At 34.3% G+C, this 14,678-nt stretch overlaps 1 protein-coding gene across 5 annotated transcripts in view; it reads left to right on the top strand.

Moving 5' to 3' along the window:
• Positions 1 to 14,678, top strand: part of LOC143234477 (guanylate kinase-like) — a 45,834-nt gene extending 31,156 nt beyond the window's left edge. For 3 of the 5 annotated variants that reach the window (XM_076471867.1, XM_076471870.1, XM_076471869.1), the window contains one exon: positions 10,418 to 14,678. In XM_076471867.1, coding sequence (XP_076327982.1) covers positions 10,418 to 10,453 — 36 coding nt within the window. In that variant the 3' untranslated portion in view covers positions 10,454 to 14,678. The other 2 variants (XM_076471866.1, XM_076471868.1) reach the window with 1 other exon arrangement.

Genomic DNA, 14,678 nt, shown 5'->3' with positions numbered 1-14,678 from the left:
ATAGAGGTTAAACCTCATGCTACTTTGAATTCATCAGGAGGAGTTATTGTTGAGAGGGATTTGCAGAACATCCCAGAGTTGGAGATTCTCTCTGGTTTCTCCACCCAAGGAGCTTCTGAAGTGAGGCGTATCTCCACTCTCAAAGATAGAATTATGGTGCTGACCAATGTCCTCATTCTGACATTTACGTCACCACGTCCGCCTGCCATCATCAAAGCAGGTTATCTTAATTGCAGAGTATGGCCATACATTCCAAACCCTCTCCAGTGTTTCCAGCGTCAATGGTTCGGTCACTCAAAGATGTCATGTGCTCGTTGCAGTAGCAAGGACCATGATGCCCATGAGTGTGAAACGGACCCTCATTGCATCAATTGCAATGGCTCTCACCCATCCTACTTTCGTTCTTGCCCTAAATGTTTGGAAGAAAAACAGCTGCAGTGTTTGAAAACGATTCATAACATTACCTATCCTGAAGTTTGAAAATTGCTGTCCACCACCTTATCTCAGACATATGCTGCTGCACTTCGTTCCACAGCTACTGTGGGAGTGCAGACAGATCTCTCTGTGCTTTCTAAAGAATCATTGTCCAAACAAATGAAAAGTCTTTTGACCTCCATGGTTAAAAAAGTTGATGAATCAACTTTAACACCTATCTCTGTCCTTTTATACTTTCCACCAAACCCCAGGATCCACATCTTGTGGTTCCAGGTACAGGCATGTCCTCGGATCCATCTTCCTCTCTCACCCCAAGATGCAAAACAATCATTCGTTGACGTCCTCAGTCTCAGGAATCCCCTTCCAACAGTAAAGACCTGCCCAATCAATCCAGGGCAGGATCCATGGAGGTCAATAGACCTCTCTCGAATAAGGAAAGTAAGGAAAGAGGACATGGTCATAAACAGAAGGGTTCTCTGCCCAATTTGCCTACACGTAAATAAAAATGGCCACCCTGATACAATGGAACTGTCGAGGATAACGTTCTAATCTGGATGACGTCAAAACACTGGTTGCTTCCTACCATCCTGTTTGTCTCTCCTTGCAGGAAACATTTCTGAAACCTCCTGATACAGTCACCTTTTGGCAGTTTTCTTTATACAGAAATGACAGGCTGTGTGATGGACGAGTGCATGGAGGGATAGCACTGTTGGTTGACCAGAATGTGCCCACCCTGTCTTTGCCACTTGACACACCCTTGGAGGCCACATCCATCCATGTTTCCTTGTGTCATACCATCACTGTTTGTTCTCTCTATCTGTCCCCTGGAGAGACATATGATCAATCGGACCTTGGTGCTCTCATTGAACAGTTGCCATCTCCCTTTTTTATCCTGGGGGACTTTAATGGACATAATCCCCTCTGGGGAAGTGCTGGTATTGATAGAAAGGGTAACTATGTAGAGCATATGCTCTGTCATCACATCCTATCTCTTTTCAATACTGGTTCTTTTACCTATTTCCATGCTCCTAGTCAGTCCTTTACTGCTATTGTTCTCTCAGTTTGCTCCCCTTCATTATTTTCCCATTTTTCATGGAGGGTTGACGACAATCCACGAGGCAGTGATAATTTTCCTATAATCGAGAGACTGGCCATGGTCGTGTGACACCTGACTCGTGTGCCCTGGTGGAAGCTGGATCAGGCATACTGGCCCTCTTTCACTGCTCTTGCAGAACTTGATCCTGCCATTGTCTGTAAGCCAATAATAGATGATTGTGTGGCAGCAGTAACTGACTGTATTATACAAGCAGCTGCTCAATGTATTCTTAAAATCTCGACACGTTTTCCACTATATAGTGGAAAATCCATGGTAGAATCCTGCCTGCCACACAGTACAGAAGGCTCAAAAACGAGCCTGGGATACATTTCGTAGATATTTCACACTCTCGAACCACATTGCTTTCCAGCAGGCCCATGCACATGCTCGATGAGTAAGACGTCAAAGCCAGAAGAAATCTTGGATTAAGTTCACAACCAGCGTATCCTCTATCACCAGTTCCAAAGTCATTTGGGACAAGATTCGAAAGGTCAGTGAATATCACTCTGTTCCCCTCTTGATCCTGCTCTCTGATGGCCAGGAAGTAAGGAAGTAACTGATACCCAAAGTATCACCAATACTCTAGGTGAAAGCTTTTGCTGGGTATCTAGCACTTCTGCTTCTTCTTCCGCCTTCTTGACCATCAAGACTCGGGCAGAGCAATCATCTCTTTCCTATCGAGCTGATAGTCTCTATGACTATAATTCTCCCTTTACATTGGTGGAACTCAAACTGACCCTTTGTTGGTCTGGCAGTACATCAGTTGGGCCTGATGATATACACTATGAGATGCTGCACCATCATCTCCTACTTCTCTTGCTATCCTTCTGGTTGTTTTTAACTGGATATGGCAGGATAATGTTTTTCCTGATGCCTGGCAGTCTATTGTTCTGCCTTTCTCCAAGCCTGGGAAGGATCCCAAGATTCCTTCAAACTACCATCCAGTTGCTTTGATGAGCTGTCTCTGTAAGACCTTAGAGAGGATGGTTAATGCTCGTCTTATTTGGTTCCCCGAATCAAACAACCTCCTCTTGCCCATCCAATGTGGGTCAATATTCCTTGACATTGAGAAGGCTTATGAGACAACATGGAGGTATGGCATTTTGCGAGACCTCCATATATATGGGTTACGTGGCCATGTGTCCATTTTTATTAAAAAATTTTTAATGGACGGGAAATTCCGAGTTTCCCGTTCTTTTCTGCAGGAACTTGGAGTCCCTCAGGGCTGTGTTCTGAGCGTCACACTTTTCAGTATAAAAATTAATGCCATCACTAAACAACTCCCTGTTGCAAACAGGCTCTATGTCGACGCCTTTCGCATCTCGTGTCAGTCGTCGAACATGAGGTATATTAAGCAGTAGCTACAGAATGCCCTCAATTGTTTACTGAAGTGGACCACAGCAAATGGCTTTACCTTCTCTCTCTCTATGAAACCATATTGGTGAAGTTGTGCTGACTGTGGTCTCTGAGGCAAAGTTCTTGGGGCTTATCTTTAACCATAAGCTAATTTTTATACCACACATCAAGCAGCTGCGGGTCAAATGTACAAGAGTACTGAACATCCTCCATGTCCTCTCTACCACCACTTCAGGAGTCGATTGACGTTATATGCTAAAGGTATATCATGCTCTTATTCATTCAAAACCTGACTATGGATCACTGGTCTATTGCTGTGCCAGACCATCGGCCTTAAAGATGCTGGACCCTATTCATCATCGAGGACTTTAGCTCTGCACTGGAGCTTTCTGCACTTCCCCAGTTCAGAGCTTATACGTCGAGTCTCGTGAACCTTCTTTGCACCTCCACCATTTGCATCTGTCTTTACTATATGCTTTGAAACTTCGTTCCTTACCAAAGCATCCCACCTGGGGTTGTGTTTTCCTTCCTCAATGGGCCATGCATTTTCAGACCAGACAGTTTACCATTGCTCCTTTTGGCCTTCATATCCAGATGCAGTTAGATTAATTGGGTCTGTCCTTGGATAACATTGCTGTATCCACTGGTCAGCCCATCTCACCATGGCTTCTTACAGTCCCCAGTTGTAACCTATCTTTAGTCATCTGAGAAATGTAGACACTCCTGACTGGAAATACTGTCTGCTATTTGCTGAACATTTTTCGAACCATCTTTCCATTCCTATTTATACAGATGGTTCAAAATCAGGTGACTGTGTGGGCTCTGCCATGATTTATTGTGGTTTGGTGGTTGCGTGCAAAATCCCCTCTACAGCTTCTGTGTTCACTGCTGAACTGTATGCCATTTCTCTTGCCCTGAATCACATAGAAGCTAAGCAGTACTCGAACTGCACAATTCATACTGACTTGCTTAGTTCTCTACTAGCTTCACGTTGGTTCGCACCCTGTTCTCACCAATATTCAAAATCGACTGGCCCATTTCTCTTTAACATCTACTTCTATCCAGTTTTTCTGGATACCGGTCCATGTTGGTATTCGTGGGAACGAGCTCTCCGACACTACAGCTAAGTCTGTCTGCTCTGGCATTATCACTGCTGTGCCTATCCCATACATGGGCTATGGTCCTATATTCAAGACTCGGCTCCGTGCCAAATGGCACTCGACATGGAGCGAGCAACACAAAAACAAGCTTTTTCAAATAAAACCCTATATTGGACTTTGGCCATTTTGTTCCCGTAAAGATCGGGAAGAGGAAGTTGTTCTAACTCGACTATGCATTAGTCACAGTTTTTTAACTCCTCATTTTCTTTTATCTGGAACTGATGCACCAGTGCATAGTTTGTATAACACACTCAGATCATAATAAGCCACATTTTACTTTCTTGTCATCATTATGATTCACAATGACAGCACCATTTTAAGCATGTTCTGTCCCAAGGTTTGTCCATAACGTTAGACAGTGTTATTGGTGATGGTGACACTGTCCACCTTGGAAATGTTTTTTAGGTCATTTAAGTTTTTTAATTTATACTTTATACCTTTTAATGTGGCTCCCTTTTAAAAATCACAGTTCATCTAGTTCAATTTGAAATTAGAAACAGACTGTAACATTAAGTAACTCGAAACCAGGACTGGAAAGGCCAACTTCAGGTGACTGACGGTGGTTTTTGTACTTACCTGTTAGTCTTCCTGGCGAGTAATGATTATTACAGTCACGCTACAGAAAGTCCTTTACAACTTACTGCAGTTTTACTCTTGACGTTGTAGACTAGATGTAAACATTGGTTTTATACTATTTATTTATTTTTTAACTTTGTTTTGTTTTATCTTAATTTCCTTTTTATGAATTTTACTGAATTTACTTTTACCTTTTTACTGGACGTTTGGTGCAGATAGCCTAACTGCTTTGTGCCATGAAACACTAAATCAACCAATCAACCAGTTACTTGGATAATTGGAGAAAATTAAAAATGAGAAACCTTCACTTTGAATAACTGATTATTTTCTTAACACTAAACCAGTAACTTAAATTAATGAACAGTTATATTGACAAGACTTTGACTCCAGGTAGCTTAAACAATCAAAAACAGTGATTTTGATTAGTTTAGTTTTGGGACATCATTCAATTTAATGACAGTTTCAATTATTTTTCTCATATTAATAGGTGGTATTGTACTTTTAATTAATCAGTTATTTTACACAACAGTAATTAACATAAATGGTATTGATGAGTAATTGCTTATTAATGTTCTTAACTAATTAATTACATTAAGCAACATACTTAATCTTCCAGTTCTAATTCCTGCTGAAAATTTAATTTCTTAGTTAATGCTTCAGTTGTAGAGTATACTGTTGTTGTATTCTAAAATACATTGAGTTTCATCACATATAATGTTGTTTTATAGCACAGATGAAATATTTGTTGGTTTGTCCACCTGTCTTTAGTAAAGTGTTTAGTCACTAATGAAGAGAGCAAATAACAAGTTTATACAATGTTAGTTTTTTATTTGTGTTTGCTAATGAATAAACTTACCATATAAAAAATTTAGCATGATTTGATGTTCCTGCATTGTTTGGCTAGTTTGGGTATGTCATCAGCTTGTTTTGCTTTTTCCCTAACAGAACTATGACCTCCCTAGTGACATTCTACATGCAGTAGAACAGTGAGTGACCAGTACAAATGAAACAACTGTGAAACCTGAACATTTCACCATCTACACTTTTGTTTTTAGCTTTTCTTTTACACATGCATTTTTTGTTATTTATTCTTGTTGCTTTGAGCACACGTTGTTTCTCAGCGTTAATTTTCTCAGTGCAGATATGGCACATGTAACAACAGTTTTAGAATGTTCAATATTTGACACTTGAGTGACAGCAAGGTAGTAGTCCTACAGTGTAACCTAATAATATAATTTAGGTTTCAGTGGTAAAACCTTTTTTTTAAGTGTGATGCTTTATATGTAGTAGCAGGACGAAAATATTCATATTTTATTGAAGTGTTGTATGTAAAAGACAGTCAAATTTTTAGGAAAGAAAAGTCTCCTAGTATAGCTTAATTGACAGATAGAGGAAAGGTCATAAGAAAACCCAACCAATGACAAATGAATCACACACTGAATTATTAAATTCAGGATACATGAGCAAGTGAATCACATTTAATTCTGTCTCAATTGTAAACTTGGATAAGTACAGTAGAATCTAAATAATGTCTTTCTTGTATATTTATTTTTTGTAAACATATGATGATTTATTAGTACAACTATCTGTTGATTTCAGGAGTGTTAGGTTTCATTACTCTTTACCTTAACTGAGGAATAGATGGGTGTCCTGAATACAGATTTCAACTTTTTATATCTAAATTGGTTGTGATTTTATTACAAGATATTATGTTACGCCTAAGTTATTGAAATGTTGTCCAGAACATTTTTTCTTGATGCATGTGTTACTATCATGTGCTGTAAACAAATGTCAGTAAGTTGGGAACTCTTGTGCGAGAAGCGACTCCATAAAAATCTGTTAATTGATATTTGTATTAGTATATTCGTTACTAGTTGTAAAGTACAGTCACTGTTGTGTTATCAGCAACCATTAGGCCATTTCAGATCATCCTGATAAAGGTTTGGTGTAGTATCATTGATATGTTGTACATTTTATTACATAAAAAATAATGGACTAGGAACTGTTATAGGACTTTTTCTTCTCTAGGGTAGAATAACATTGGTATTATTATTATTATGACAAATTTATTGTGTGGAGGTGGTTTTAAAAAACTTGCACTAGCACTATTTATACTACACTAACCATAGCATGTCAAATTTGAATCTGTACTTTATGGCCAAAGTACTGAATTCACAATCTATAGGTTACACGTTAAAATCCAATCATGAACATGCTTGTGTTTTCAGCCATGGTAGTGTTATGATGCACCAGTCAATTCTACTCCTCGACTAGAGTTGGAAACAAATGATCTTCCTCCAGTCTGTCACTTTAAGGTAGAAACAACTAGTTTAGTTAGCCCTCAGAATTCAAAAAACAGTTGATACAAACCAACAAAATGTAGGGAAGAGTATGAAAAGGTTATTGTTTTGTATTTTAAGGGGATAGTACTGTTATCTCTTGTGAATTGCACAGATTCTGTTAAGGGACCTACCTTAATTTATGGTAGAGTGGAGCCATCGGGGGCTTACCTAGTTGTAGTGACTATGAAATAGATCGTTCAGGTAGTATCACAATATTAACAGTATTTAAAAAAAACTCTAGCTTAATTTTGTGATTTTTTTGGATGTTTTCATTTTCACATAGTGTTAGTTTGAAAAGCATGATTCAGAGAAATCTTCGTTCATTTCTGTTTCTAAGTGATTACAGTAATCAATATTTATTTTTGAACAGTTGTACATTTATATAATGTGATACATTTCGAAATTTATTTTATTTTTTGCTTTGATGGCCTGTGTTAAGACGTTTGTCTTTCTGATACCATATATTTGGATTTACTATCAATGGTAAAATATCTGGTTTCTGTTTGGAATTTGCTGACAGTGTTTGTTTAAATTTTCTGTTAATAGGAGAATGTCTTCTCTTCATTTGTAATTACTATAAAATAGTCTGGATGTTATAAATGCATGCTTCTGAAAATGAATTAGTGAGATTTGTACCAGAAATTTAAAGCACCTTTTATTATGCCATGTGTTCTTTTGTAAACACAGTCTCACAAGTTTCAGTCTCGTATCCATTTTACAAAAAAGGAAACATGCCTGAAAATCTTAATTTTGGAGTATTTTTATTCCTCTCACTTGTTATTTTTATTGACATTTGTATCAAATTTAATGGCTATAAACAAAGCTTTAAGATATAGAACCAATTCCATTAATTTGACTTAAGTTTAATCAGATGAAGTGTGTACCATCGATTTATTTTTAGTGATATGAATAAGTTATATTAAATATGTTTTACAGTTTTCAAATTTGATATTGCTTTTAATGCATAAATCACATGAGTAACATGTGAATTTTACACATTAGTACATAAATAAAAGGTTTACAGTTATGTTTCTAGCTGTTCTGTTGTTATGAATTACACTGTCGAGACATGATAATATAGTTTTCCTTTCATATATTAACTTGCACACCTTCTGACATCCCCTATTTTTCCTTATTTTTGTAAAAACCAAAATTTCCCAATTCTTCCCCATTTTTTTGGGAAAATTGCATGTGTACTATCTTTTCCAGACATTATAGTATTAGAAATTTCTTTTAGTAATAACCTGGTTAACACAAATATTTCAGATTTCACCAGTGAGAGTTTTACATATTTCCTTGGAACTGAAAGACTTTGGTATGTGTATCAAACATGAACCTCTAAGGCAGACACCATTATGTTTAACAAACATTTAAAAACATGACAAACATGAACTTCTAGGAGAGTTTGTTGTGTGTATCAAACATTTAAAATGGTGAATGTTTAGGAGAGAGCTTGTTATGTGTAACAAACATGAAGTTTAGGATACATCTTGGTATGTGTATCAAACGTAAACCTCTAAGGTGGATACCATCATGTGTAACAAACATTTAGAAACATGAACTAGGAAAGAGCTTGGTATGTGTAACAAACAATACAAACATGAACTTCTAGGAGAGACCTTGATGTGTGTATCATACATCTAAAAATCTGGTCCTCTAGAAGAGGCTGTTATGTAGGTCCAACAGGTTAAAACAAAACTAGGTGAGTAGGTTGTTAAGTACCAATTATTTATTAATTAAAATTCACTACAGTAAAATACTTTATCTTAGGAGACATGACTTGCATTTCTTCTCACATAATGACTGGTTTGAGTGCAACATTAATTTTTATTTTGTGTTGTATTTTTGTTGTCTGTTCATGAAGTCCTACAGTTAGTTTAGATACTTAAAATACTAAAAATATGGTGTTTTATACATGCAGTGGTACCAGTGTGGCTCCAAAACAAACAAACCATTATTAATCAGTTTGGTTTAGACATTTAATCTGTATTTTTGTTCTCACTTCATGACCAGTTTGGTTTAGACATCAGATGTCTTTGAGTATTTCAGATCATCCTGAAATATGATACTTCAGGATACCATCATATCCTGCATGATGTAAATAATATTTACAGTTAATATTGTAAAACTAATATTACAATTAATATTGTAATAAAACCTTTTATTACAAGTTTTGTTTAGATGTCTACCTGTATCTTTTGTTCTCACTTAATTACCAGTTTAACTTGGTATCTAAAATACACATCTTCAGTCAAGGTTGTGTTTTGTGCCCAACTTTGACTTCAAATTCAGTTTTTAATTTTTTTAAGCTGAAATGTCCTAAGATGTATTTCTGTTGTAATTTCTCCTTTTTTTCAGTGTATAAAGAAACCAAATGTGCTTATAAATATTCTAGAAATCTTCACTCCTTAATAAAGAGCCAAGGTTATAGTAAATGCTCCACAATTTTGGATTGGGATGCTAAAAATGAATACCTTTTTCACTAACTTGTGTTTGGCTTTTGCCATATAAATGTATTTTAGTGGAAAGAAATGTCTTTCCTGTTAATATACAATTATGTTGCATGTTGCAATATCTTTTTTGTATATAGTTGCATAATGTGACATACGTTTTGTGATCACACATGTAGCAAGTCATGAGTTTTTTCATCATACAGAGTTATGTTCCAAGACATGGATTTCCTGTTGATTTAGAGTTAAGGAGAAAGAAACAGGTTTACAGCTCATAGGATCAGTAATAAAAAACAGGCTTGTTGTTTGTGTCTTCAGGATTAAGTAATAAGACATAGGTTTCCTGTTAAAATTGTTATGATTGACCAACAAGACAGGACTCTTTAATCACTTACTTAATGTTAAGTAACAAGATACAGGCTTCCTGTTAATGCCATTAGGTTTAACTAACATGATAGAATTCTATCATTTAGTTATGTTTGAGTAACAAGACACAGATTTCCTTTTCATGATATTAGGGTGGATTAATATTAACTTAGAGTCAGAGAAAGCTAAATATTTAGAATGTAACTAAAAATCAGTATAGCTAATTACATATGTTTCATCTTATAAATGTTATAATGTAATGTTTCATCAGCTGGACATACCCTCACTGTTGACAATTTTTTTTTGCCATAATCCTGATAATTTCTTAAGGATTGACTAGTTGAGGTTTCAGTTAGTCTTAAATGCATATATTAATTCAATAATAAACCACAATAAGAAGTTAAAAAAATTCTGTGCACTTACTAGATAATCAGTACTTTTAATGAAAATAACAAGAGATAGATAATGCACCTAACAAGATAGAGGTTTCCTGTTTGAGACATTAGGGTTAAGTAACAAGAGATTAGTTGGCTTATGCTCAAGTTTAGAATGACACACAAAACAGTCTTTCGTTAGTTATATCAGTAACCACTAGAGTTTTGGTATTGCTAATTTGACTGATGTTTTATATTTCAGGATATTGAAGAAGTCAAAAAGATGAAAAGAGATTAATAAATATCATTGTGGTAATGAAGACACCAAGAGTAGGGTTTGTTTGAAGTAAAATAGTTGACCCAGTAGTCATCCCTGTTTGACTAACACTTGTTATCTGTTGTTTTTGCAAACCAGCCTATTACTGTGTACATCAGGTGAAACGTACTGTTTTCATATACATACATTTATTTATTTTGAATAATCTTGTCTACTTTTCCAATATCCAACAGTATTATACCCACAACTGCACATAGGAAATATGCATAGATTAAAAACGACCTGTTAGGCAGCCATCAAGTGAAACATTTATTATGTTGAACAAAACATTATTTTCCACTAACTCGCACAAAGCAGAACATAGTTTAATATAGAAATAACTAATTTTGGTTTGTTCAAACTCATTAAAAATCAATTAACACAATTCAGTAAGTTTAATATTAAACTTAAGCAGAAAATTTTGAAAATTAAATATAATAGTCAAACTGATATAATTAATTTTAAGAAACATTAGTTACAATACAGATACTTCAGTTTATTTTTTAAGTCTGTACTAGGATTTACTAAATCAATGTGTTCATAGGTTAGCACGTTTTGTTAGTTAATCAAAATATTGTAATTCTCAACAGTTTTAAGACTAGCTACTATGCTTATATGGGTAGCCTAATTTTGGTAGTAATACTCATACATGGATGAATTTTTTAATAAAACCCGAAACTTGTTGCATCAATACAAGACATCCTAGTTTTTCTTCATGTGCAAACAGAGAGTACTTTTAAATATAACAGAATAAACAACTCACCCCTGTGAATTACTCTTACAACTTAGTATCTCACTACAAACTGGAGTTTCGTTAGATTCACTTATTGATGGTATTTTAAAATTCCTTGAAAATCATGTGTAGGATGAACACTTGAATTATTACATTTTGAATTTTATTCTCAGAGTTGACATTCAACATGTATCATACAGCCCTTCAATTCTGAATATGTATGTTGTAATATTTCAATAGCCCTTAATACTGGCTACATATCATTCTTCGTGATGACGAGAAACCTACTTGAAGTAAATATTTATCTCAGCATGGCTGTATGGGTATTAACACTTTTACAAATAAAGTAAAGAATAATGTTTCAACCTTAATAGGTCACCTTAAGATGACCTAAGAATATCAAAACATTGTTCTCTGCTTTATTAGTAAAATTGTTTATACCCACACCAGTCATCCTGAGATATACATATAATTCTGTAATATTTCATCCCTCCTGACACTGTACATCCACTTTATTTTAATCCTCTGTTAGTACTGAATATTTGTTGCACTACAGTAAGTCTAGTCCACAGAACTGGGTAGTTGTCACTCTACAAAATCTTACTGTTACTCATTCTTAAATAGTTCCTACACTGCAATAAATCAATACTCCACAGTACTGGATAGTTCTTACTCTAAAAACCTTTACTATTTCTCAGTTTTGGATGTTTGTCAGTGTCTTCTCAATACTGGATACACAACATCCTCAGTGCTGCCAGAGATTCTTGAACCATGTTGATTTAAACCATGCACCACCTGTTTACAGACTTATCAAAATTAAACATGAAAAATAGTCCTCCTTCATTTCACTTTATACAGCCAAAATAATAGTTGCTAAGAAACTCTTGTGTATTTTATAAATTATTCTGAATGAGTTCCATACAAAGTACCTGTTGCTAGGTAACTTGTATATTTTGTAATTTCTCATAAAGTCAACACAGAGAAATTTTAGATAATAGATAACATCTAATTATTTTAACTGATATTGAAAATGTTTGAAATAGAGTAGTAAAGGCAAAACACAGAATGAATCACTGCCTCAGTAGTGAATATTTTAAATTATTTATTTATTCAACAATGGATCTGTTTAATTATTATTGTTATGTGTAAAACTGAAGTAAATTGTTGAAGATGATTCAGTGATAGTTGCCAGAATTTCTGTGTATGTGTGTTTATACAATTTACTATATTGAAATTCTAGTCATTTAGTAGAGCTGATTGTTATACTAAAAGTATATATTATCAAAATTAGCAAATGTGGTATCACCTCTGAGTTATTTGTTTTTGTTACTTTTTTACAACTGTACAGTTTTAAAGACCCAAGTAGAATATATTTAAAAATAAATTTTGTTAACCACCCCCTGGGAATTGTAAAAAAAAACTTTGTTTTTACATGTAATATTTATTAATCATATTAACAAGGAAACGAGTGTATATTTATTCAACCTAAAATATACTTCTATTACAATGTAAGTTTTAGTATACTAGTTGGTCTTTCTCAAGTTTTTTTTGGTGGCCTAACAATGAACAGGAAGTTTAGCAGACGCCATTTCTGCTATTATGTTTGTATTAAGGTAAAAAAATAAATTGAAAGGGATGTATTATTGATTGATTTGTATATCTTGGGCAACATAAAGAACTGAACACCTAATATGTAAAGAATAGGTTGTCTTGATGGTGACAGTTTTAACCAATCTTAAAATATATTTATAATACAAAATTATAATATATTTAAATTTGTTTCAATAGTGTTGGAAGGAGTTGCAAAGTGAGGGTGTTTGGCTAGATGCACAGATTTTACAATAAGAGGTTGAAAGTATAAGGTGTGGCTTTTAACAATTCAATCTATAGGTACCCCCTTGAAAAACTAATATAATAATTTAATTTAAATATGTCAAACATGTGTTAGTATTTGGGCTGGTGGCTAAGGTGCTCAGCTCGCAATTTGAGGGTCACTGATCCGAATCTTTGTCACACCAAACATGCTTACTCGTTCAGCCATGGGAATGTAATTACGTAACGGTCAAATTCACTACTTGTTGCTAAAAGCGTAGCCCCAGAGTTGATTATGAGTGATGTTGACTAGCTCCCTTTTCTTCAGTCTATCACCGCTAAATTAGGGATATTTAGTGCATATATATATCGTGTAGCTTGAATTGAAATTCAAGTTACATTTTTCATGTTAGTAGTCCCCCTTACGACAATTCTGATATTTACTTATACAAAATTATAATACGTTTATCTGTTCATGTCAGTAATCTTTACGGTAGTTTTTATCTATAAATTCTTAGTGCTGTTCATCATTTCGATGTAATGACAGACACTCTCCTAATTTAATTGCATATATTCACTTCCAGGACACTGTTTAAAATCCTTGTTATTACAGAATATTGATTCTTGATGACGAAGATTTTGAAATAAAAATGTATCTCAGAACGGCTGGTATGGGTATTAACACTTTTATTGATAAGCAGAGAACAACCTTTCGACCTTTTTGGGTCATCTTCAGTTAAAGAAAGAAAGAGTTTGTAATAAGTGTTAATACCGATACCAGTCGTTCTGAGATACATTTGTTATTGATGTGTCCTTCCCGAAACGTTATATGTATTAATTTAAAAACTTAAGAAAATTAGAACAGAAGATGGCGATTCTTCTAATGTATTATTTATTTTTGTTATTAAATAAAAAGTCTTTAATTTTAGCGAAGAATTTTATTATATAAGTGATTGTTTTTCAAAGTTTATTAGAAATAGCAGGTTATTTAGGTTTGTTAAACCTTTTAGCGTTATTCTTAACTCTAATTCTAAATGTATAGAAAACTGTATCTCAAAAATAGTTAACTTCCCTCTCACAAGTGAACAGTATTTTTTTATTATGCTAATTTAAGGAAATAAAAACCTAACGTTAAAAACTATTGTTAAGAAGTTAAAATTTTTCTGATTGCTTAACTATTAGAATATTGTTACCTGGGTATAGAAGCATTATGCTAATATATTAAACAGTACATTAGCCTGTTTTGTTATGCTTCTAAATCGTCCTTTTTCAATTTATTATTAGCGTTCATACCACTATGTGTACGTTTATCACCTGAACGGTCTTTTATCTTTTTTTATAAGTTGTTTTTATCTTTAACAAATCCGTGATACGTTTTGCGCTAACCTATTAGTACAAAAGAAAAATTGGTTACCTCTGGTGACTGATGTTAACATAGTAGAACTCGTGTGTTCCAGTTTATCAGTCAACATTTGTAACCATTATATAAAGTAATTTGGCAAAGTGTTCTTGAGATAAACATATTCAAGACCAAATCAGAATTAGATTGTTTGTATCGCATAATAACACATTTTGTTTTATTGTTATAGAAATGTAACTAATTTTAAAGTTGATGTAGTCTATACTGTTGGTTTTCATTAATAAAAAATAACGTCTATTGAA

This window comes from Tachypleus tridentatus, chromosome 12, assembly GCF_004210375.1.
Source record: "Tachypleus tridentatus isolate NWPU-2018 chromosome 12, ASM421037v1, whole genome shotgun sequence".
Lineage (NCBI taxonomy): Eukaryota > Metazoa > Arthropoda > Merostomata > Xiphosura > Limulidae > Tachypleus > Tachypleus tridentatus.
This window is presented reverse-complemented; position numbering and strand designations above follow the sequence as displayed.